General features: G+C 43.8%; 2 protein-coding genes and 2 long non-coding RNA genes across 6 annotated transcripts in view; 2 read left to right on the plus strand and 2 right to left on the minus strand.

The window, feature by feature from the left end:
• Positions 1 to 1,235: 1,235 nt before the first annotated feature.
• LOC308468966 lies at positions 1,236 to 5,526 on the minus strand. The gene is made up of 3 exons (XR_013981954.1): positions 5,395 to 5,526; positions 3,448 to 3,905; positions 1,236 to 1,553 (listed from the first exon to the last, which is right to left on the minus strand). It is a non-coding gene; the product is annotated as an uncharacterized lncRNA (long non-coding RNA).
• Positions 3,801 to 12,165, plus strand: LGALS3BP (galectin 3 binding protein). Its single transcript, XM_081024300.1, has 5 exons — positions 3,801 to 3,913; positions 5,397 to 5,588; positions 9,250 to 9,381; positions 9,989 to 10,229; positions 10,839 to 12,165. Exons 1-5 carry the CDS (start codon positions 3,820 to 3,822, stop codon positions 11,836 to 11,838), a joined length of 1,659 nt encoding a protein of 552 aa, XP_080880426.1. The 5' UTR covers positions 3,801 to 3,819; the 3' UTR covers positions 11,839 to 12,165.
• An 822-nt stretch (positions 12,166 to 12,987) lies between these two features.
• Positions 12,988 to 20,803, minus strand: LOC308468965. Of its 3 annotated transcripts, XR_013981951.1 has the most exons (4): positions 19,875 to 20,803; positions 18,745 to 18,856; positions 13,457 to 13,521; positions 12,988 to 13,245 (listed from the first exon to the last, which is right to left on the minus strand). It is a non-coding gene; the product is annotated as an uncharacterized lncRNA (long non-coding RNA). The 3 variants fall into 3 exon arrangements; XR_013981952.1 differs by having other exon boundaries at positions 12,988 to 13,521; positions 19,875 to 20,801; XR_013981953.1 differs by lacking the exon at positions 19,875 to 20,803 and adding an exon at positions 18,944 to 19,634 and having other exon boundaries at positions 12,988 to 13,521.
• An 822-nt stretch (positions 20,804 to 21,625) lies between these two features.
• The window catches only part of TIMP2 (TIMP metallopeptidase inhibitor 2), a 30,297-nt gene continuing 28,105 nt past the window's right edge, over positions 21,626 to 23,817 (plus strand). Inside the window, exon 1 of the mRNA XM_081024301.1 lies at positions 21,626 to 22,255. Coding sequence (XP_080880427.1) covers positions 22,126 to 22,255 — 130 coding nt within the window. The 5' untranslated portion in view covers positions 21,626 to 22,125. The remainder of the gene's footprint in view (positions 22,256 to 23,817) is intronic.

Below are 23,817 nucleotides of genomic sequence, written 5' to 3' on the forward strand. Positions count from 1 at the left end.
TTCAGAATTCAGAGGTCTGGGCTGAGAAAAATATCTGCCTTCCCTTGCAGTGGAAAGCAGACAGTAATGTTGTTTATGAGCCAATCTGAAGCCAAAGACTTCTTCCCATCCATAACTCTGCAGGTCTTGTTTTCAGTATCCCTGGATCTCCCCCAGCTAAGAAGAGACCTACAAGTAGCAGCTAACTCTGGGACCAGTGCTTCCAGAGGGAAGTATCTAGGAACAGTTCAGGTGGCTAAATTTGAGAACCCCTAATCTGTCTGTGGGATGTGCTAACTTTTGTGCTTCCTGAAATCTGCATTGCTTGCTCCCTGCAGTGGTGCTCCCCAGGAAAAAAGAGGTATGTGCTTTAAGGATAATGTTGTTTCCCAATTGCTTTTTTGCAGATCCAAGTTCTGTAATGTGATGCAAAGATACAGGACAGATTCACATAGAGTGCACATGACTCCCCCCACCCCACCCAAGATTCCTGCAGTTTCCCCTCAAAGAGCTACAATTCCCACAACCCTTAACAAACTACAGTTCCCAGGGGTCTTTGGGAAAAATCCATGTGCATTAAATGTGCTTTAAATGCATGGTGCAGTCTGAATAAAGCTCAGCATGAATTTTGAGTTTTATGAAGTATGGTGGTATCTTGTTTGGGCACAGTCTGTAAGTCAGTTTATGATTTAGGGCGATCCAAAGCTTATTCTGTAGTGCAGTGGTGCTGACATGCTGTTTACTTATTCAGACCGCACCCGTGCCTTTGAATCAAATAGGGAACTCAAATAGGGAACTCAAATAGGGAACTCAAAATTGCAAACTGGCAAATGGGGACCAGTTTCCGCTTTATGCCTGAGCTTTCTGGTTGGAGCACTAAAGCAGGTAGCAGGGACATGTAAAAAACACCGCATAAGCCATTCATGTCACTAAAGTCATAACTGTCCTGCTTGGTAGAGCAGAAGAGTGCGCTGTTTTAGATTTGCAACCTCTGCTTGAATAATTTTACTTAATCTTTTCACTGAAACCTCAAGTTTCTGAAACTTTCAGTGTACTGGAAAAGGAGCTGGAACTCCTGTATGTTTTGTGGTTCCTGGTGTAGGGAGCCTGGGGGAACAGCATGAGAGGGAAGTGTTGAGTCTATGGAGGGGGGAAATACTTCTTTCATCTTCTTCCGTTCACTACCATATTTTAGGGGTGGACTCAACATATTTGTCCGAAGTGAAATCTTTCTCCTGAACAGTGCTGAACTATATAGGTAAATAGAAATAGAAAGTACATACAGTTATTTTTAAGCTGTGTTGTGCTGCCAGCCACTATTCTGGTCCTCTTGCCAGTGTGGATCTATAACAACAACTTCTTCTTCTTCTTCTTCTTCTTCTTCTTCTTCTTCTTCTTCTTCTTCTTCTTCTTTATACCCCACCCATCTGGCTGGGTTTTCCCAGCCACTCTGGGCAGCTCCCAACAGAATTAAAAGCACAATAAAACATCAAACATTAAAAACCTCCCTAAACAGGGCTGCCCACAGTTTCTTATTACACACCTGCCATGTGCGAGGCTCTTCAAATGAAAACCTCCTCCAATTGGATTTCAAACAACTGCCCGTGAGTAGAACGGAAAATTGGGCTATGAAATTTCTTAATTAGGCACCGAAAGCGGGAAGGTCTAAACAGGAAGTCCACCTTCCGCTTTTGTAGATAGATTGAAGCAAAGACACGGCAAGCTAGAGTTCAGAAAGTCGTTTGTAAAGGACTAAATTTTCATCATTTAAAATTACTGAACCCCCCTTGGAAGCAGGAGAAGAGGGGGAAACCTTTTTTAGACTGTTTAAACCTGCAGAAGAGAGAGTAAAGAAAGGTAATTTTCCACCGTCTTGAACCTGGGAGCGGGGTGTCAAGACAGACGTTTTGGAGAAGCTCATTGACTATGGACAAACGTTTTTGACAGATAGTTAAAAGAACAGAAACATATTGATTCCATTGTCCCCTTTCGCTTTTAAAAGGAACAAAATATCGACAAAATATCCAAAAAAGGAAAACTTTGTTGCTAAATCTGCTTTTAAAAAAAAAGAAAAAAAGATGGATACAAATAGAAATTGTTTCCCCTAGAGGGAGCTTGTGAAATTGTTATTAAAGTCAAACTGGGGAGTTTTGCAGCTGTAAAAGATTAAAGATCGTGGGACCAGACTTCGACCTTGAACAAGAATGTGCTCAGAGGCTCTGGTGCTTGCTTTTTGCAAGACAAGTGCTTTATTGGAACAGTTACATGAGAAAATGGATTTGATGACAGTTGCGATAGGAAATTTTGGACAGGCAGTGGGTACCTATATAGAACCCACTCAGGAATTAATCCAGGAATGTGCTTTGACAGATGAGATGAGGGAGGAGGCTGTTGCTGGACCTCGGGTGGCAGAGATGGAGGGAGCTGTGGCCCAGCAGGAACATGAGTCGTTGGATTTGACGAATGAACCTGGAAAAAGTCAGATTTGGAGAGATGGAGTTCTGCTTGGTTTGGAGATGGGGGGCTGGATGGACCCCCCTATGCAGGGATGTTTTGACTTTTCAAGTCTGGCTTTAGGCCGGGGGGAGCTCGGAGTTGTGGGGGCCCCTAATTTTGGAGGGGCCTTGAAACATGCCTTTAAATACCACATGGATTTCAGTGTTGACTATGGAAAAGGGGCTGACTTGTCGAGAAGGGACAAAAATATTGTCAAGTTGGAGTCTCCCAGAGTGAAAGGAGCAGAAGACAAAGTAAAGTACAGGTATAAACATGAAGAAGACCTGCGGAAGGGACATGGAAAAGACTTAAGAGCCTCGGATATAAGGTCACCAGGTTGATGGACTAGATGGATGGGATAGAAAGGACTGACAAAACCCGAGACCAGGAGAAGAGACGATGGATGAAGATTGGAAGAAAGTTTTAAAAATTTATTTAGAAAAGTATCGTAAAATTAATGAGTATTAGAAAAATGTTGGAATGAAATTATTTGGCTTTAGCAGAAATGTTAAAAAGAATTATGTAAGAATATGTTATGGTTAAAAGAATTTGGTATAAATAAGATTTAAGTTTTAAGTTTTTGGGGTTTTTTATGGTAAGATAAGGTTAAAATAGATTAAGGTAATTTAATGACAGAATATTGTGAAAGATGGAAAGGATTTGCTGAGATAATTAACAACTAGAATACAAAAAAGGGAGGTGTGAGGAGGTCAATGAAATAAGTTAATGAAAGTTAAGGATTTGGGAATACTGGATTTGTTTTTAAATTTGTTGTTTATTTTTGTTTTTTGATTGTGTTGCATTGTGTGTTTTGTTTTTTCTTTTTGATTTTGGTTTTTATTGATTTGTATTAATTGTTACTTTTATCTACTTTTTTCTTTCTTTTTCTCTTTCTCTTGTTTTTTCCTTCTTTTTTCTTTGTAACCTTAAAATTCTCAATAAATATCATTAAAAAAAAAATCAAATGAAAACCTCCTCCTTCTGCACTCTGATGCAGCAGTACTATGAATGAGTAGGGTAAATGAAAGAGGGCGCATTGCTGGGTTGTACATGCTGTTTGCTGCAAATGCAAGTCCTGAGAATGCATCCATAAGTGTGGATGTGCCTGCATTAATTACGGTAATTAAAAACCTGAGAATTTTGCCCAAATTGTAAAGCATGTCTTTGAAAATGTTTTAAGCTGGGGAATAAAATTTTCCTTGGTAACAATGGGCATTCTTGGCATCTACACACACTTTCCTTGCTCTGCCTGCCTTCCAGTCTGGGTTTCTCCCCTTGGGCTGAGCTGGACCTTCCCATGTACTTTAGATTCTGGTCAAACACTATGAGCCTACAAAGTAGGTAATGTTGTATCTCTCTCCTTCAGGTTGGCTGCACAGGACTACATCTGGACTGCTAATTCTCTGTCTGCTATGCTCTGGCTTCAATGACTCACTCAGTAAGTGTCTCTGTGTCCTCAGGCTCTCTGATCCTTCTCTGTTCAAGCAACAGCAGCTTTCATGGCTGTTGGGAATGGGACAAAGCTACAGACAGGTTCCTGACTCTTGGCTGTAAGACTGCATGTCTTGGCTTGTGTTGCTTTCAAAGAAAAAGCCAGGCAGTTCTGTTCCATCCAGACTTTCTCACAGTAGTAGGACTCTATTAACTATGGATCATACCTGCATAGGAACCTTTTTCAGAGTTGTGGAGCCTGTGGTCCTCTTGAAGTTGCTGGACCACAACTCTGATCATGATTGACTTTTGGCCATGCTGGCTAGGGCTGATGGGAGTTATAGTTCAACAAATATCTTTGGGGCCAGAAGTTATCCATCCTGACTTAGGTCCCCCTCCACTTTTTCTATTGCTTGTGGGAGAGGGGGCATGAAAGCTGACATTTGTTTGAATTCCATTAACTAGGAAACTCCTTCCCAATAATTAAATACTGTACAGCATTAATACATTAATGCAATAATGTATGGAAGTTTTCTGTCCAATGATCTCTAGCACACTCAGCACGAAACCACTGCTTATGTATTTTTATACATGTGCTATCCATGTATTTTAAATAGAGAGAGAGGGGGAAGGCAAGGAAAGCCAAAACAGAGTTACCTTGAATTGCACAAATATTGTACTATTTCTCTCTATACGTAAAAGGTGTGTGTGTAGATCAAAGTATTCAGGAGGCCCCATGTGACTTGAGCCTGGCCCTACCAAGCAGATCCATATCTGGAAATAGTTTTTATCTACCAGATTGTTTCCATACATCTAATGGGCCTGGGTTATTCCCAGAATAACTGACGAAGCTAACCTTTCCCTCCTCCTGCTCACACAATTTTACCGATACTTTTACTGAGATAGTCTTGAGTTGTTAGAACTGATGAATGTTAATTCCAGCCTCCAGTTTTTCTTTGTGAATTTAGATAATAAATATCTGCATGCATATCCAGGACAGTGCCTGACATACAGGAGCAGCTAGCATTTGACAGTATACAACAGCTGACTTGCAGTACCATTCGGTAAATTTTTGACTAACCCTATTCATTCTTAAGCAGTTGTTAAATGTCCTCTAGAACGACATGGAGAAACATACCCTGAATTGCGATGTAAAGTTTGATTTTGACATTTAAATGTGAGGAAGTTCTGTCATCCAAATCTGATCCAAGAAATTAGAGCAATGTATTAGATTCCGAATTTTGTTTCCTTTAAAAAAAAAAAAAATAACTGCAGTAATTCACAGTAGCAGCTCTAGAATTCCATCCGTGCTCATAAATAGAATCAGGTCCCACAATTTCAGAACAGGTAGAGGAGGCCAGGGTAGAGAGGTATCCATTCAGTTCAATTCAAGGATGCTATGACTAGCTCTCTGGCACCTCAAGCTTATTCTTGTAGCTTCTAGTCTGCTTCTGTTAGCCTTTCACTTTTGTGTCATCTACTTACTACAGATCTATATGATGGAGCAGTCCGGCTGGCTCAGGGAAACTCTCTCACTGAGGGCCGTGTGGAGATCTACTATAATGGCGAGTGGGGGACAGTATGTGACGATGGCTGGGATATTATGGATGCACACGTGGTCTGCCGTTCCCTGGGCTTCATGAATGCAGTAGAAGCAAAGCAAGGGGCAGCATATGGGGAAGGTACAATACAGATTTTCTTTTTTTTTTTTTTTTTAAATAATGTTTATTAAAATTTTCAAAAATACAGAAAGTAAAAAGTTAAAATACATTCAGAACCTTATTTTCATATATCCACTTTCTGGGACTCCCCCCTTCCCCCACCCCTATCATATTCCTGTTTCATATTGTTGGCTCCACAAGCTCTCAATTTTGATTAAAAACTTAATTTGTTTAGACCATTGTTCGAATTTAAAATTTCTACACTCCTCATCAATACCCTTAATAAAAAGCCAAAAGTTTCTTTCCCAGGGCCCACCCCATTTTTATTCCACAATTTCCCTTTTTTTTTTAATAATAAAGACTCCCCACATAATAAAAATATCAGAAATAAGAAATAAAAGATAGAATAGATGAAACAAAACCAGTTCAAAGAAAGAAATTGACAAGCCTTTGGATTTTAGTTCTCCCCCTCTGTCCCCGGTTTAATTTCCCCCTGACCACCAAACCATGTTATCCGCCTGGAATTCTTACAATCCATAAATCACCTATTTTCCCCCAAACTCCTTGCTGGTTTTTTTTTGTTTGTTTGTTTTTTCCCTTACATAATTTATTTTTTAAAGCACTTAGCTTCAGATCTTTAATAAAGCTCCCCCCATTGTTCTTTCCAAATTGTAGTCCAGTTTCCTCTTGTTCCGCTGCTGAAACGTTCTAATTCAGAAGCTTAGTAAGTCTGCAGGGATTATTGTTATTCAGGAACAAAAACTTGCGTTCAGTCCCTTCCTTTCTTCAATAGAAAATTCTATTGTCTCCTTTAGCTGTACACCCTGTAGACAAAATATTATTTCCGTTTTGCAGCTTTCCCAGAAGATAACCAGTTCTATAAAATTCCAATGGTATTTTTCCACTTACAACCATCTTTGTAATGTCCCGAAACTCCTCTAGGGGGATTATTGTAACTTTGTTTTCTCTAGTCCAAAAGTCCGATTGTTATCCATGTTTTCGCCATTTTGTATCCAAGTTTTAAAAAGTTGTAGCAAATTGTAACAAATTTAGCCAGCAAAGTTCTCATAATAAAATCCTCTCTGCTTTCCGACTTTGACAGCTACTTTGACAGCTGTCAAAATCTCCGACTCTTTTCACCAGGCTCTCTCTTCAATCACCCCGGTTCCCGGGGGGGGGTTACGTTTCTTCTCCCTCAATTCGTCCTCCAGCACAGTTCTTATAATTTCCCATCGTGGAATTCTTAGGTTTTATCAGCAATACAAATCTTTTTGGACCTTGGTTTCCCCGTCCTTGTCTTAGAAGGTTTACAATAGGGGGGGGGACTGACTTCCTTTTTGGATCCCCCCCCGCTCGTATCCAAATCGAAAGGAAATTCTTTTTTTTTCCTCCTTTTAAACCCAGTTTCCAAATTACTCACGGGTTGTTGTTAAAAAGTCCGAATTTTCAATGGAAGAAGTCAGCGCTCTCCGCCGGATGGCATGCGGCTGCGCTCGGCAGGGATAGCAGAGGACTCAAAGCACCACGCTTCTCCCCGGCACCCGATCCGTAGCCTTTAAAAAGGCTCCTTCACGAGTCGGGAGGGCGCTGACGGTGCCAGCCGAGTCTCCATGTCCACGGCCCTCGTGGCCGTGGTTTTTAAGGGTCCCCGCATCGCCGGTGCGGTAGGACCCAGCCCCTGCCGAGCAGGCTCCCTCCGGAGCTCGGAGGGAGTCCGCCATTCGGCGATGGCGCCAACCCGGAAGTCTTGGTACAATACAGATTTTCATCCCTTATGATATAGAAGAATAGTGTATGTACGCTACTGTTTCCTTTACCCTGCCCCATTGCTTCCTAGACCCAAATCCTAATTTACCTGGGTGTGTTTAGCCTGGAGAAGAGAAGATTAAAGATGGTATTCAACTAAGTTTTACTCAGAGCTGACCCATTGAAATTAATGAATATGACTAAGCAGGGTCCATTCATTTCCATGAGTCTGCTTTGATTAAATACCACCCTATAGGAAGACATGGTTGTTGTTGTTTAGTCGTTTAGTCATGTCCGACTCTTCATGACCCCATGGACCAGAGCACGCCAGGCACTCCTGTCTTCAGAAGACATGGTAGTGGCCTTCAAAAAATCAGAAGGGCTGTCACACAGAAGACGTAACATATTTTTGTTGTTGTGGCTTCAAAAGCTGGGACTAGAACCAATTGGTGGAAATTACAGAGAAGTGAATATTCTCTAACATTAGGAGAAACCTCCTAACCGTAAGAGCCGTTGGACAGTAGAACAGGCTGTCTCATAGGAGGCAATGGGCTGTCCTTCAATGGAGACATGGAAATAGGCTAAGCCCCTGGTCTGTATGGGACCTTTCCCATTCTTTTCTCCTCCTCAATTTAGCCCCCCTCTTCCTCCCTATGGAACTCCCTTCCCTCCAAGATACAATCTGTGGGGTCTCATGAGTTTTTGCTGCCAATTAATACATACTTTTTCACCTAGGCTGTTTTTTTCTTTAACTGAATGCTACTCTTTGCATCTTGAATTTTGTACAGTGATACCTTGGTTCCCAAACGGCTTAGTTGTCAAACAAATCGGCTCCCAAACGCCGCAAACCCAGAAGGAAGTGTTCTGGTTTGTGAACGTTTCTCAGAAGCCAAACATCCGCAGCTTCCGTGGCTTCTGCTTGAGTGCAGGAAGCTCCTGCAGCCAACTGGAAGATGCGCCTTGGTTTTCGAATAGTTTCGGGAGTCAAAACCACTGTACTTTGTTTTAGAGCACTTCCAGACAGCACATTTATTGAGCACTCATAATGATTTGTTTGCAAAAAGTTTATGGTGAGGTTATACAATGCCAGAAGTTTATCTAAGTTTTTGTGATTTCTTTGCGGGAAGGTTATACAACGGTGCTCTAAGTGATTGTTATTTCATGCTTTCCAGTGCTTTTTCCAATCACTTGCCTTACCACAAAAAGTCCATGGGGGATTTATTGTGCAAGAGCGCCTGTTATTTGGGCAGTCTGAATTTGCCAATATGCAATTGAATCCCATTCACAAAAATGCAGCAGTCTGGAAGCATCCTTGGACTGTTTTGTTGTGAATTTTAATTGTGTAGTATTTTAACCACCTTTGAAATGTTTAAATTCTCATTGTAATGTGCTTTGTTAGGCACGTTGCTTGAAAAGGGGTATATAAATGCACCAGCCAGATAGATAGATAGAATCATAGAATCATAGAATCATAGAGATGGAAGAGACCACAAGGGCCATCGAGTCCAACCCCCTGCCAAGCAGGAAACACCATCAGAGCGATAGATAGATAGATAGATAGATAGATCTCAAACTCTTATTTTGTGAGAACAATTGTTTATTTTTAGTTTTTAAACGTTTAAAAGTGCAATGCTTCTGCATCCAAGTCAGTGCAGCATGACGAGCATGCAACTGAGCTCTGGCTCTGAGGAATGATTGAGCACAATTGATCTTTGCTGTAAATTAGAGGCATGTTTTGTACGTTGGAAATTAATACAAGCCTCAGCTCCACTTCTGATATAGCAGTGGGCTATATCAAGTCAATTGTCTTTCTCTTTCTCTGCAATCTACAGCATGGGGCTATTATTTATTGCTATAGGTTAAAACAAAAAGTTCTACCTTCTTCTCTACTCCCTATCTCTGGTGTGACAGACTGCTGTGTTTGCTTTCTTCACAGGACTCGGTCCCATTCTTCTAGATGATGTCGATTGTAATGGGACAGAGAAGTCTCTTGTACAATGTAGATCTCAAGGCTGGTTGTCGCACAACTGCGGACATGGGGAGGATGCAGGAGTGGTGTGTGACAAGAGTGAGTCCTCAGTGTGATGTGGTTAGCTGTGTCATCAAAATCTCCTAGGGTCACAGGTGTCAATGGTGGCAGCAGGGAGCATAAAATTTACCCAATTTCAGATAGGGGGTGCCCAGGTAGAACTACTACTACCTTGCTGTACCAGTTCAAACCTAGCCCTGCTGGTTTTGCTATGTCAGTCTGTTGTTCATAACTACAGTTTTCAGATGCTTTTGGGTGACAGCCAAAAGTGCCTGTTTGGCAATGGAACAGATCCCCCCCTCCATGCAACATGAATTCCCTTTCCTCTCCTCACCCCTGCAGCCCCCCCCAATACCCTCAGATCCACTCTAGAAGGTTGGGGGACCCAACAGAGGTGATGATGAAAGGGGAAGAGAAGTTCCATTGTGCTTGCCAAATGCTGGCTATCACTGTTTGGCCATACACCTAAACTAATTCCATACATTTTTATTTATGCAAGTAAAGTAATTTCCCTGCTGCTATTGTTCCATAACCCTCTCTCTCATTTTGGAGTGGGGCTATTGGTTATTGCATATTATACTGCAAATTCATGGTCAGCGAGGTTTTCTGTTTTCCCCATGACTCATTTTTGTTTCCATCATTCCAGAAACTGAGTTTTTCCTGGATCATTCTGGAGGTTTTCCTGAGGACCTTGGTAAACTGTATGACAGCCAGCAGGACTGTGACCTCAACATCACTGTGCTGATAGCAGATAACAACACTGAAGTCCTGAGTCTGTGTGCACATAGACTGATTCTTCGTACAAACAGTGAGGCCAGTCTTCTTCTCCAAGGAAGCACACTGAAGGTAGATGAAGAGTGCCTGCCCAATGTGAACAGCTTTCTCAGGTAAGAATAGCAAGGGTTTGACATAGCAAGTCTGATTCTCCTGACTTTCTATGTATTCTGTGCATCAACATGAGGCTGTAATGGGCAGTATTTGAGCCATACAGGAGAGCACACTGTTCTATTAGCTCCTTCACTATGTTGATCTAAAACAGAGCACTCACTCAGACAACAGAAGCACCTCAAAAGGCTTCTGCAAAATGTTTTCAGTCTGAAGGGCACAGAAAAACATCTGTGTAAGGGCCAGCATCTCTGCTTTGTGTGTCAGGCGGGGGCGGGGATTGTTTTCAGGTATTTGCAAGTAATGTGGGGCTTACCCCCAAGATTGAATCTAGTTCAGCTAAGTTACAGGCTTAACTGTAATAAATGATCTAGTGGATCACACTGGTCTTGCTTGTTGCCTTCCCCTTTCTCCTTATGGTCGGAAGGTAATGAAAACTAAGCATGTCAATAAGTCCTCACTTTTTTCTATTGCTTGGATTTGGATTTGGGGCACCACAAACATTCTTTTCAAAGTCCTGAGTCTTTCTCTTTCAAAACCCATCATGATAAAAATAAGCAGCTGCTGTATAGCCATGATCTCACTTCTTAAGTTTCCTTCTGTTCATGCAGGTATTTCTACTCGCGGCAGATCAGAGTGACACTGCATTCAGTAAAGTGCTTCCACAAGCTGGCTTTGGCCTATGGAGTTCCAAGCCTGCAAGCGTACTGCATCCAGGTCTTCCCCAACTTATTTCCATTGGACCCCACTTTTCATGTTCACCTGGAGCTGTACAACTACAGCCTGGCCAGTGGAGATGCCCAGCTGCAGGATCTCACCATGCAGCACCTAGCCTGGAACTGTGAGGCCTTGACTCGCACTGAGGCCTGGTTGGCCCTGACGCCAGAGATGATGGAGGCCCTGCTGTCCCGTACAGATGTTGTGATTCAGAATGAATGGTCCCTGCTGAAAGCTCTGGACCAATGGGCTCATACCAATGAAATAAAGGAAGGCCACGTGGAAAAGATCCGCTTTCCTATGCTTTTGCCAGAGCAGCTGCTGGAGCTCCAGTTCAACCTGACCTTTTATGAGACTTATAAGAATATTTTCCAGAGGAAGATTATGGAGGCTCTTGAATTCCACACAGTGCCACTCGGATTCCTAGAGCAGTACAAGCTCCATGACCTCACAAGTGATTCACACATCCCTCGTTTTTACACTGAGCCCACTTGGAGCATGTACCTAAGCTATGGCTTCTTGTTGCAGCAGTATTTTCTTGGATCCCAAGTCACCCAGCAACTTGAAACAAACAAGCACCCTAGCTTTCTTTTCAAGATGCAGAAGATAACCTGGGCCTTCAACTACCACAGCCCTGAACAAAGCCACCAAAATGGTATATGCTCTTCCTCAGACATTACCCCTGTTAGCTATCTTGCACTGGAAGGTTCTTCTGATGACACCATCCATTACAATAACAAAGCACTCTTGCTCTGCCAAAGTTCCTATATCTCAGGTATTGTCAGTTTTCAAAATGGTACGGCCGTGGTTCCCAATGCCACCTTCTTCCCATGCCCAACTCGCTACTCAGGTTTTATTGTTGTGGTGCGTCCTAGTTACAAGCTGGACACATAAAAGGCTAGGATTCTCTGTTGTAGGCAGAATATATAACAAGTCAAAATCTGCTCTTGAGGCACATCTCATAGTACCTCAGCTTCTATTGTTGTCCTAGCTGCTTCTCTAACTGTAGATTCAGCATTGTGTCTTGATAGTCCAAGCCAGCATCTATATCATGGTGAGCTAATTCGAAGTGGATAGGTAATTTTATTCACCCTCGAGTTTGACAGATGCATCTACAATTAATCCTAATTAATTGAAGTCCCCATGCTTTTGGATGTGCATTCCCTGCCCCTTTATATCCCCCTAGCTTGAGATTCTCTCTTAATAAAATTTGAAAAACAAGTTGCCAGCTATTGCTTTCAATATTATTATATTATTAACATTGATTTATTAATTGCCTTCTAAACCACCATCTCAATAAGATTTACATATGAAACAATTAAAAACAGTTAAAAATACAAAAATGAACACATTTTAAACAAGACTAAAACTTTAAGAAGTGGACACTCATGGCAAAGACCCATTTAGCCTGTTGGAACAAAAATGTCTTCAGTTTCCAGAAATTGCAGATTCTGAACATGAATGATATTCCACAGAAAAGGGGTAGCAACACTAAAAGCTACACATTTTTGGTGATCCAAAAAGCCACCACTACCATGCCATTCTTCTAAAGATCTCAGACAAAAATGTCTTTGAGCATTCACAGGATGGCTTTACCATAGAGTCAGCTGCTATTCTGAAAAACTGACCTAACAGCAGTGCCTCTGAACATGTGCAAAGTATGTTCGCCTTGTGAAGGGCACTAGTTTATTTCTTTTTGTAACCTCGTAGAATTAAAGAATCCCTGTCTTCACTCAGTATCTGTGATAAGCCTATGTAGCTGGGAGGGAAAAGCTAGTAGTCATGTACAGTACTTCAATCCTGTCCAGGAGTGCCATCTTGGCCCCACGACTGTGGGTGCCTGAGGCCATGGGTGCCGTGCAACATGCATGGCCCTGGCGCTGAAATTTGTGGGTGCCCAGCCCCTTCATGGGGAATTTTGTGGGTGCTCAGGAACCCAGGGTCCCAGGGAGTCAGCATCTATGATCCTGCCAGTGCTTACTTTTAAGTAAACCACTCCAGGGCTTAGTACAGCTATGTACAGTTTTCATGGGACTGCAGCAGTAAAAGAATGGAAAGATTTATTCAGAAAACACTGAACAGAACATAAATTCAGACATATAGAACAGCAGTCTAGCAATAAAACTCATATAGTGGAAAAGGGTCAAAGTCAGAGATGCAGGGTTAAAACATTTAAAACTTTTAGATTCCCTAGAAAATTACTAAGCCACATGTATATAGACTTCAGCCTTCTCAGTCTGAGATCAACTGTCAATCTGCCAAATTGGTTTCAGCTGGTTGTTTGCTCATGCTGCTCTATCTCTAGGTGAAAAAAACAGACATCTTCTATAGGTGGCAACAGTGACAGCTCATGCCCACTGGACCTGGCAGGGCTCTTAGGAAGTCAGGGGTGTGTGGTCAATTAAGTCTCAGTGGCATGACCAGTTCTAGCTTTCTCCCCATCCTTCTCCCTTGCAAAGATACCATGGAGACTTAAGCTTTGCAGTTGTACAAATACTTAAGCAGTACCTACCTAAACTGAAAAGTGTCTTACTGTACTTTGGTTCAGAAGAGGTCCCGGCTGTCACAGTTGATTCTCTATGGGAGAAAAGCTGCACTTCAATGCAAAGGAAACAGTGCAAATGGGAAAAGAATGTGATCAATTACATATGGTTTGTGGACTGAAAGCAACGAAAACAGCAAATATTTATCATGTTTGCTGTACTGATTTCTGGTCCAGACATGGGGCAAATAAGCGAACACTGATCATTTGTACTCCTGTTTCCATTCGAATTCTCTGACCTCCCTACATGCTTGCCAAGGAGATGTTTAGCACCACGTCTAGTTTGGTTGTTAGCATTAGTCATGCAGTTGCTCAGACCAGGAAGCAGGCTGCTTGACCTGGAAGCTTTTAAAGGAGCTCTGGGCACATTGCCTGTCTTGCAATGCTGTGGCCTGCTGTCAGAAAAATGATTCCATGTCCACCATTTCTTCTAGTTCCCTTCTCTCATCAGAGTACACAAGCCAAATCCTTGCTTGTTATATCTGAGTTCTGGCTTCCAAATCTGGAGGAATTTCCCACAATATAAGGCATCCCTCCTGTGCTGGGGATAATACGACCAGATTCCCTTAAATAATTTATACAATAACATGAATGATTTCTATAAATAAGTGCATGTAAAGTTACCATGGAAAAGCAAAACTAAATAAATAAAAACTGTATGTGCAATTGCCATCTATCCCACATCACATCACATCACATCACATCACATCAGTATCTGTATTTATGTCCATTCTACTGGCTATACAGTAATCCCTTGGCAGTTTAATAATATATATTGATAGGACACCCATCCCCTGACTTTGTGGCTGCAAAGAAGCAGGTTGTTTGATTGCCAGGATCTCTTACCTCTTTCTTTTATTTAGTTTCCCCCCTCTGATGCTCTTATGCCCCTTGGGGAAGGGCTGTAACTCAGTGATATAGTGTCCGCTTTGTGTGCAGAAGATTCTAGGTTCAATCCCCAGCATCTCAAGGTAGGGTTGAGAAACACTCCTTCCTGAAACCCTGGGGAGCCACTGCCTGCCAGTGTAGACAAAACTAAATAAGAAGGACCAATGGTCTGATTCAGTATTAGACAGCTTCCTATATGTCTCCTATATGTTGCACATAAGGATAGGGATGGTTTTCCAGCTCCAAAGAGATTTCCCTCTTTCCCTCAGAGGTGGTTTGCGACACACATAGCAAAAAGTTTGTCATTTCCTGAGCACGATCAGCATTTTAAAAGTTGCTTTAATGGTTAAGGTGTGGGTGAGTCCAACAATGAGCACTGTCAGCACTTCAAACAGGAAAGCAACACCGCAAAAGCTGAAGAACAAAGAGAACCCAATTGGCCACAAATGCCTTGCAAGGGAGCAACATCTTAGCAGTGGTCCTGAGGATGTTTGCCCCTCATATATTCTGACAATGTAGGCTGTCTCTGCACATGATTCCCATCATGTGAGTGAGGAGCTCTTCCATCTCTTTCAAAAGTCTTCCTCCTAAACACATCCAGGGCTGGGGCTCTTCCTTAGTTTTCCCTAGTTCTGTATCAATTCATCACCCCTGTGCCTGTTTTTCTCCCACCCCATAAAAGTTCAGGAAAATGTTTTGCCTACTTTTTGAGGGGAGGGCATGCATTTACTTAAAAAAAATATTTAGTGATAAATCAGAAAAATTAAGAATTTGTTCTTGTTCTTAAGGTATCTTCCACAGCAGAGCCCTTCAACGTTGCTGAGGCATTTCACTTGAATCAAAATGGAGGCTCCACACAGCACTGAATTTAGCTTTCTATTTTCCAACAGTGCCGTTCTCCACGGTCAAGATCTTTCTATGTTTACTTACAAGCCCTATTCAGTAAAGGTCCCTTTGAATGTTAAATTAAAACCCTGCCAATGTTATTGCTTCCTGTTGATCAAAGCTGGAGGATTACTGATTAAAAGCCTGTTAATTGCCTCTTGAATAGGGATCAGAGGCAGCATGCCAATGAGTACCAGTTGCTGAGAAACAGCGGTGGGAAGGGGGCTATTGGTCTCATTTTTTAAATAGTAATATAGTGTTATTTCATCATTACAAACTCAAAAAAGAAAAGATAACAAGACATTAACAAGTAATTAAAGTCCCCGCCCCCAAAAAAGAATCTGACATTGGGGCAATTAAGGAGAGACTATTCAACAGGCAATTCACAGGCCACAGTCAACAGGAAATAAAGGCAGAGCCCTTTAAATAGAGACATGCTCATCCACACTAGACACACAAATGCCGTGATTGCATTTTATTGCAATATTGTAGGTCAGGGAAAAAACAGAGGATGGCCTCCTGTTTCCCTGCCCCCCCAACCTATAAAATTGCAATAAAATGCAGTATCTGTAATTTTTTCTGCCCTATGTGGAGCCACTACTTTCATATCCTCTTATCCAGGATAGGGGTGAGTCATTTTGGGAAAGCTGGATGTGTTGTTGTTGTTGGTTTCTAAACTGCCCTTTACCTCATAGGATCATAGTGTGGTATACAGCAAAGTAAACACATCACAAATGCAATAAAATGGATTTGAACAATAGCATCAAATTCACCCACCCCCAACTACAAATCAGCAGTGGACATTGTTCCAATACCCAAGCCTACCCTTGTCCCCCAAACATCAGCATAAAGAAGTATATATTGAGCCATCAGCAAAAATTCATCAATGAAGGACACAGCTATATTCCCAAGGCATGGGAGTTCCACAAATTGTCCAGGGCTGGGGGAAGAGGGCACAGAGAAGGCCCTCTCCAAGGTTGCCACATGATGAGCAAAGCTTATCTGTGGAACCATAAAAAGGGCCTCCCCTGCAGATCGTAAGGCCAGGACTGGCAGGTATGAGAAGAGACTGGTGCATTTTCATGTCTTTTGGGCTTAAATTGTCCAGGACTTTGTACATCAGAGTTCAACAGCAAATAAGCAGCCAGTGTAGCTCCTGGAGGACTGGTGTTATATGAATTCCCCTTGCTGTATCACTCAAAACTCTAGCAGCTCTGTTCTGCACTAGTTGCAGCTTCTGGACGATCTTGAAGGATAGCCCAAGACAGAGGATATTACAATAGCCTTAACAGGAGGTGGGTAACTGTGGTTGGGCTATCCAAGTCAAGAAAGTGTTGCAGCTGATAAACCAGAGATAGCTGGAAATAGTCACTCCTAGTCACCTACGCTCCAGTGACACAGCTAGAACCAGTAGTACCCTGCAATTCTGCCTAGAACATGCTATTTCTTTAATTCCCAGGTTGGTTCCCAACCCAGGATTTCTATGAAAGTGTAATGTAAGTGTTAATAAACCAGAATGAAACCATTACAATGGTACCTCAGGTTACATACGCTTCAGGTTACATACGCTTCAGGTTACAGACTCCGCTAACCCAGAAATAGTGCTTCATGTTAATAACTTTGCTTTAGGATGAGAACAGAAATCGTGCTCCGGCAGCGCAGCAGCAGCAGGAGGCCCCATTAACTAAAGTGGTGCTTCAGGTTAAGAACAGTTTCAGATTAAGTACTGACCTCCAGAACAAATTAAGTACTTAACCCGAGGTACCACTGTATAGGGATTTGTGGGGCTCACCCTACCATTTGGCAGAATGAAGCCATCTGCTTTAGGCAGCATCATAGAGTGGGGGGAATTGATGAAAGCTGAATTTGTTGCCTGAATGATAAAGCAGGACTTTCTAAAGAGTTGGCCCTAGCAGGGTGGGGCCCCCCATTTGTGCTCTGATTCAGGCAGGAAAATGTTTTGGATGTGCACCGAGAATTTGGTTAGAACAGCTCCCTCCCTCCCCCCACCCCATGCCTGGGTCTGTGCTACAGTGGGTGTGGGAACTGCAGATGTCTGAGTTCCAGGATTGGACCAGCCCTTGGCCTGTGTTTACTAAGTGTCCACGCTTTCTGTGCTGTGAGCAATAAAGCCCGCAAATGGCTGCACATGTGTTTCCATTTATCTCCAGCCATGACTCACTGCTGGGCGCTCAGCCGGCTCCACTCCCTGGCCGTCAGCAGGACCCGCCTCCACCCTGGCTTCCTGACCTTAGCATTGTCAAAACACTCATGCAGATCCTTCTGCGCCTGTTGCAATTTTTCTGCACATCCCCGGGGTATTCTGAGGCTGCTGTACTGCGACTGGACCTCCTTCTCTTCGGCAACCTTGGTCTGAATTTAGAACATGGGGGCTGGGAGGGACCAAGTGGTCAATGCCCTTGGCACGTTCAGAAATAAGGATGGGGTGGGAAAAGGGCAAGATCTGGTGTCTACATGAAGTGCCATGGTAGAGCAGCAGAGCTAAGACACAGCAATGTTTGCCCTTGCCTGTTTTCAACAGATGTGAGTTAGAGAGGAGCTCAGGGCAGTCCCGAATCCCAAAGAGAGGAACAGATTACAGAAAAGGGGGAGAATATTTTTTTCCTTTTGTAAAATGGATCCCATGCTCATCATGAGCATGCTGCTGATCTTGAATGGCCAGGCTTCCCATCAATATAGAAGCCATCAGTGGAGGTGGCCTATTAGGGAGAACGAGGCACTGCCTCAGTCCGCCCTCACAGCCCCTGCCTTCTTACTTACAACCAGTCCAGAGGGGTGGCCTTGGCTGTCAGCTTTGTCTTTCTTAGTCTGAGGAAGATAGGGACAAAACCAGAATGAATTAGCTGTGTTTGCGCCTGTCATTGGCTTTGGCTCCATTTCTGCTGACCTTATGCTCTACCAGTCCTAATGAACATCAGTCACCACTGGAAGTCAGTTGCTGCTGCAAGGAAGAGGCATCATTCATGGTACCCCTAATTCTTTGGAATTGTTTGAGGGAAAACCAGGGGGGAAGCTTGCGGACAGCTTAGATATAGGAAATGCAGCGCCCAACACACACACTGCTCCTTCAGCATGTTCAGGCCATAGCAGACCCCTAACTTACGTGGAATTACCTGGAACCTGGCCAAGATGAATCTCTATGCATGTGAAGAATATACAAGACTGTATGTTGTACAACTCACTTCAACTTAGTTAAAGTGCTTGGGAAGGCCTCTCAAGCTTATGAAAGGGAGACTCTAGAACATAGTATCTGAGGCTTTTGCCTCTTGAGGTCATGTCGTTCTCACTTTCCTCTGTGACTAGACTCATGGTCTGAGGATTGAGAAATCCCTGTATTTTGGAAAGCAGCAGAAGCCACTTGGAAGAAGAAGCTGGGCAGTCTCCTGCCTTGCTGCCAGCAGCTGAAATGCATTTCCTCCTCTTGCTATGAGATTCCATCTGGCACAACAAGGGTGGGAACTTACCATGTTTTTAAGAGTTGAGCTGCAGCGCTGAAAACAACTTCCGCAGCTTAATTCGAACCAGGTCTCAATGGCATTTCACCTCAGAAACTATTTTCAGGGCCATGGTTCATCCCTAAAACATGAAAAGGAGTAACAAATAAACAGGGTGCCACTGTGCATGTGCAGAAGTCCTCTGTCTCACTGGAGTAATCATAAATACCTCCCCAACATCTGGGATTAGAAGGCTGGTAGCAGTAGACCAGCTGATGGAATTCCAGATGATGATTATTTTCAAAATCTTTGATTCATCACTGATAACAAAGATCAAGCTGGTTTAGAAATTTCACGTTCTGATCTGGAAGCACTTTGGTAGCCCAGTGCTGAAGCTGGTTTATATATTCTTCTAGAATGCCTAGCATTTATATGCTGGCATTAACCAACTTCCTCAGCCCCCTGGGGAAGACAAAGGTAGAGAAACTGAAGGGACCAATTCACTGATTTTCTCCAAGGGAAGGAAAAATTATCCAATAATTTCTTGGTGGTCAGACTCAGTATTATTAGTGGCACTAGCACAGATTCTTTCTCTACCCAGCCCCCTTTTTGGTACAGCTGGAGAAATGTGTTGTGAAAGGGGGCATTATTGGTTTCTTTCTGTTCTTATTTTTATCATGTATTTTGTGGGGTATTTTAAATTGTAATTTTATGTTATGAACCACCCTGAGATCTACGGGTTATACAGTGGCATAAAAATTTAATAAACAAAATAAACAAAACAGCTGTGCTGGTATCCTGGTCACCATTTTTGTATCCTGCACAATATTCTGGAATCTAGTGTACTTCTGGGTCGCAGTGAAAGGAAAAGTGGCAGCTGTCGCAAAAATTGTGGCAAATATTCAGAGAAAATTCTGCAAAGTAACCTTTTTCTAGGTGGGGGCAGGTGAGAAAAAAAATCTCAATTATTTTCCCTCAGAAAAATGTTGGCCCAGTTCTGCCATATTTCCTCTGGCAGCGTCCTGTCAGAATGCCTTGGGGAGTTCTATTGCCAACAATGGCTGCCTTTGCCAACAGTGGCTGGGCCTTTTAATTTTTTTAAGGCCACATCTGACATAAGACATCACCGGAGGACTTATCTCTCCTCAACTGTCACTCACATCATATAAAGGCCTTCTCTCGCCTCAGCCATTATCAGACTGCTTCACTGGGAGAGCTGGGAAGAAGAGCTCAGTGAGCACTCAGTCAGCTGTGCTGTGAAAGGCCTGCTCCATCAAGTCTCCTCTCCCCTCAACTGCCATGTGGGGGCAGCCATTCCATCAGGTGGCCTCCATGTGAGAAATAGGGCTCATTTCACCAGCTTAGGCACTTCCTGCACCTGAACAGTGCCAGCTGGTCAATATGAACTGTTTAGAAATTGGTGCCTGAATTTTGATTTTCCTCTACTATATCACTGTCCTTTTCCCTTGTGTGTAATTGTTTTTGTTTGTTTTTTTACATTGTAAGCCTGAAGTTAGGGACAGTCTTGTTGTACTTGTAAGTCAGCTGCTGTGGGAGACTTTTTGGCTGAAGAGCCAGGTACAAATGCTCTAAATAAATAAATAAATCCTTGCTGACTGAATGGCCTGTTGACTTTTTTTCTGGATGTTTAGCTCTGCTGAATTAACGCAAATGCTTATTCCAGGGATTCTCTCTGCTGACAAGGAGCCAGGAAAACTTGGCTGGACTTGCTGAATGATACTGGGGGCAAGATTTAAGGAAGGGGGCAGGAGGAACCTGTTTATGTGGGCTAATCAGTGCCGCATTATTACTAATATTATAGATTTATAAGTAGACTTCTATGCTTAACTGAAGGAGATTTATAAACATACCATGAAAACAGCTTTAAAAGCATTTTTTTAAAAAAAGTAGAAAAGCAACAACTTTAGGCTTAAAGACAATACAGAATGAAAATCTAAGGCAGATATCTTTTTACTGAGTTGGAAAAAGCTTGTGGAAACAAAAATATCTTCAAATGTTTCTGGAAAGGACAAGGGGTGGACACCAGTCCTATCGATTAGGGTCAGTTAGGATCCTGTTCCACAGAACAGGGGCACCCACCCTAAAAGCCCTGCTGTGGAGTGACCTCCTCTTATTTGAGGGTCTTCGAGGGAAACTCTTCTGCTGCACTCAGTGACCTACAGGGAATAGAAGTAGTAATATATTGGGCTCACAGGTTTTATAGGGGGATACTAATAATGGAGACGAAATACCAATATTGTGTAGCAGGGTGCTACCTCCTCACGGAGCCTCCTTTGAGTCACATTTTTACAGCGCTACTACTATTATTCTCTCTCTATAGAAAATGCATGCTGCCTTGTGGAGCGCCAAGCACACGCCTGGCCTTAAATAATTTATCTAAATCATGTATATATACACACACAAATACATAATTTAGCACTCCTTCACAAGGTTCACATTATGAAGATGGAATTGAAGTTTTAAGTAGGGCTGTATGCGCTTACTCTTTTAGCAATGATAAATTATATACTATAAATCAATATATTACTATATCTACTATATACTATAAATCATTATATTATATCCAGGGGTGCCAACTTGAATAAAATATTGGAGAGGGGGGCAGGTAAGCCTCGCCCCACATCACAAGACGTGGCACACGCGCACCATCAACTTTTTTGGGGGGGGAGGAAGCCCCCTCAAATATTTTATTCGTGGGTTGGGGGCGAAGGGACCTCGGCCCCTAGGAGTTGGCTACAATGAATCTGCATCTCCGATAGCGCCAGGCGTGTGCTTGGCGCTCCACAGGGCTGCATGCTCTTCCTGAGCTCCGGAGAGCTCCAGAGGGAAGGAGCTGTCAAGCAAAGAAAGCCCGCGCGGGTCGCCAGAAGCCGAGCCGAGCCGGGACCGGAGGCGAAGGGAGCGAGCAGCGCAAGAGGGCTGCCGGGAGCAGGCGAGCCGCCCGCTCTGGCCCAGTGCCACGGAGAGGAGGGGCAGCGAATCCCCAGAGCCCATTAAAAAGCCAGGCTTCGCCGAAGCTAGGAGAAGAAAACACCTCCATAGAAGGCAGCAGCAAGCAGCAGCAGCCACGATCTGCGAGGCTCCGATTTTTCCAGTGGCGGGATCTTTTTCCAACCCCCAACCAGCCCAAGAGAGAAGGCCGAGTGCAAAGCCCAAACTTTCGCGACTGCCTGCTGCCGCCGCCTAAGCGCCAAGAGTCGCTCCGGGATCGCCGCAGTAGCGGACGCGAAGAGAAGCACAGAAGATCGAGGCGGGCGCGCGCGCGCGTGTCTGGATGAGGCGGCAGCAGCAGTGAGCAGTCAAATCTCGCCCACCCGCCACCCCTCCTTCCTTCCCTCCTTCTCTCTCTCTCTCTCTCTGTCTATCTCTCTGTCGGTCTCTGTCCGCAAGATGAGCGCTACGCTCCCAAGCCTCTTGGCCTCGCTGGCCGTGTTGCTCCTGGGAAGGATGGACCGCCTCGCCGACGCCTGCAGTTGCTCCCCGGTGCATCCGCAACAAGCGTTTTGCAATGCAGATGTAGGTAAGAAAAGGACGGCCACCCTCCCCTTCTCTGCGGCTCCCCTAGTGGCTTCTTACGCGGCGTGATCCCACCCCGCATTTCTATCTTTCTCTCTCTCTGCCCCCCCCCCCCCGGGAGCTGCCTTCGCTCCCGCTGCAAACTCACTTGTTAGCAGCCAAAACAACCCCACCCCTTTATCCTGCAAGAAAAGAGCCGCGGTGCGCTCGGGGAAGGGAGTGGGGAGGTCGGTTCCCTTCCCTGGCCTTGGCCAACAGTTGCTATTGTTAAGGAGGCTTTGGGGTTCATGAGATTGTTCTGCTGGCCGATTCTTTCCCCGTCGGTTTAAGGCACACGCAGTCACACATACACACACACCCCGAAGTGTCGTTCTCTGCTGGTATTCGCCTCTTTCCCCCGCCCTAGTACGCCCGCTCTGACCCGATCCACAGGAATTCATTGGAAAGCACAAAGGCAACCACGGACTCAAATTCCTCTTTTCTGACGATGGCTTTCTGCCTGCAAGATGCAGGCTGCCAGGGTTTGGTGGGAACAGCTTTGATACGGAGGGGTGGGGAGAGGTGGTGGAAACGGGAAGGGAATGAAACCAGGAAATGAAAACTTCACAAAGGCAAACGGAAAACGTCGGGCCATCTTCCCTGAGTCGACTCGGTCACACCGAAGGGTGTGGGGCGTGCTCCGTTCCTATTTGCATTGGTTAATTTAAAAAAATATATATATGCACCTTTAAAAAATGCCTTTGCCAAAATAAACAGGGTGGGAGGGAGCCACATGCTACCCCACCCCCAAAAAACCAACCCCCCAATTGGAAATTGACTTGCTGAACAGTTCTAGTGTAATTTAGCATGTGCACCTAGTTCCTATTTCCATTTCTTGAACTCAAGGTACAGCTGTGCTGTTATCACTGTTCTGGGGGTTGCAAGTTAATTCCCCTTGAACTAATTTGGTAGGGCTTCAAAACGCAGGGCTGGGCTGACAGCCTACAAGGAGATCATCATCTTGTGGAGGAAGCTGGAGAGACAGATGGAGGGAGGCATGGGAGGATCTGAGGCTACAGAGCCTGTCTGATGGCACCAGAAGGGAAGCTGCAGGGCATGAGGAAGCTTGGTTGGGTCTGCGCAAGGCGGAAACCAGATTTCCATCGACTTACTGTATATAAATATCTTCACAGTTCCCTAAGCTCCTGGCTCAGGGGAAAGAAACTGTTTTCTTTCCTACAGGAGAATCTCTGCTCTGTTGACTATTTTTGCTAACTGCTGTTGCTTTTAATTGTCAGTAATACACCTCGGCTTCCTACTTCTGGGTGCCTTGAGCAACCCTCCAGGGAAACAGTATTTTTGTAGCTAGGGGACTTTTTTTGGCCCATCCGCATATCCTTCCTATGCAGTAATCAAGCTAGAGGCCCAGGTTGCTTAATGAGCATTCTATATACAGTATATATATAATTTCATCATATCTGTGGCCCTTGTTGGTCGGAAACAGCAAGTGTAGCAATGTTTAAGGAGAAGCAGAAAGTCATAGTCATAGTACGTTGCCTCCTCACTTATTACTTCTTAAGAGCTTCG

Source organism: Podarcis pityusensis (assembly GCF_964106645.2).
Source record: "Podarcis pityusensis genome assembly, contig: HAP1_SCAFFOLD_289, whole genome shotgun sequence".
Lineage (NCBI taxonomy): Eukaryota > Metazoa > Chordata > Lepidosauria > Squamata > Lacertidae > Podarcis > Podarcis pityusensis.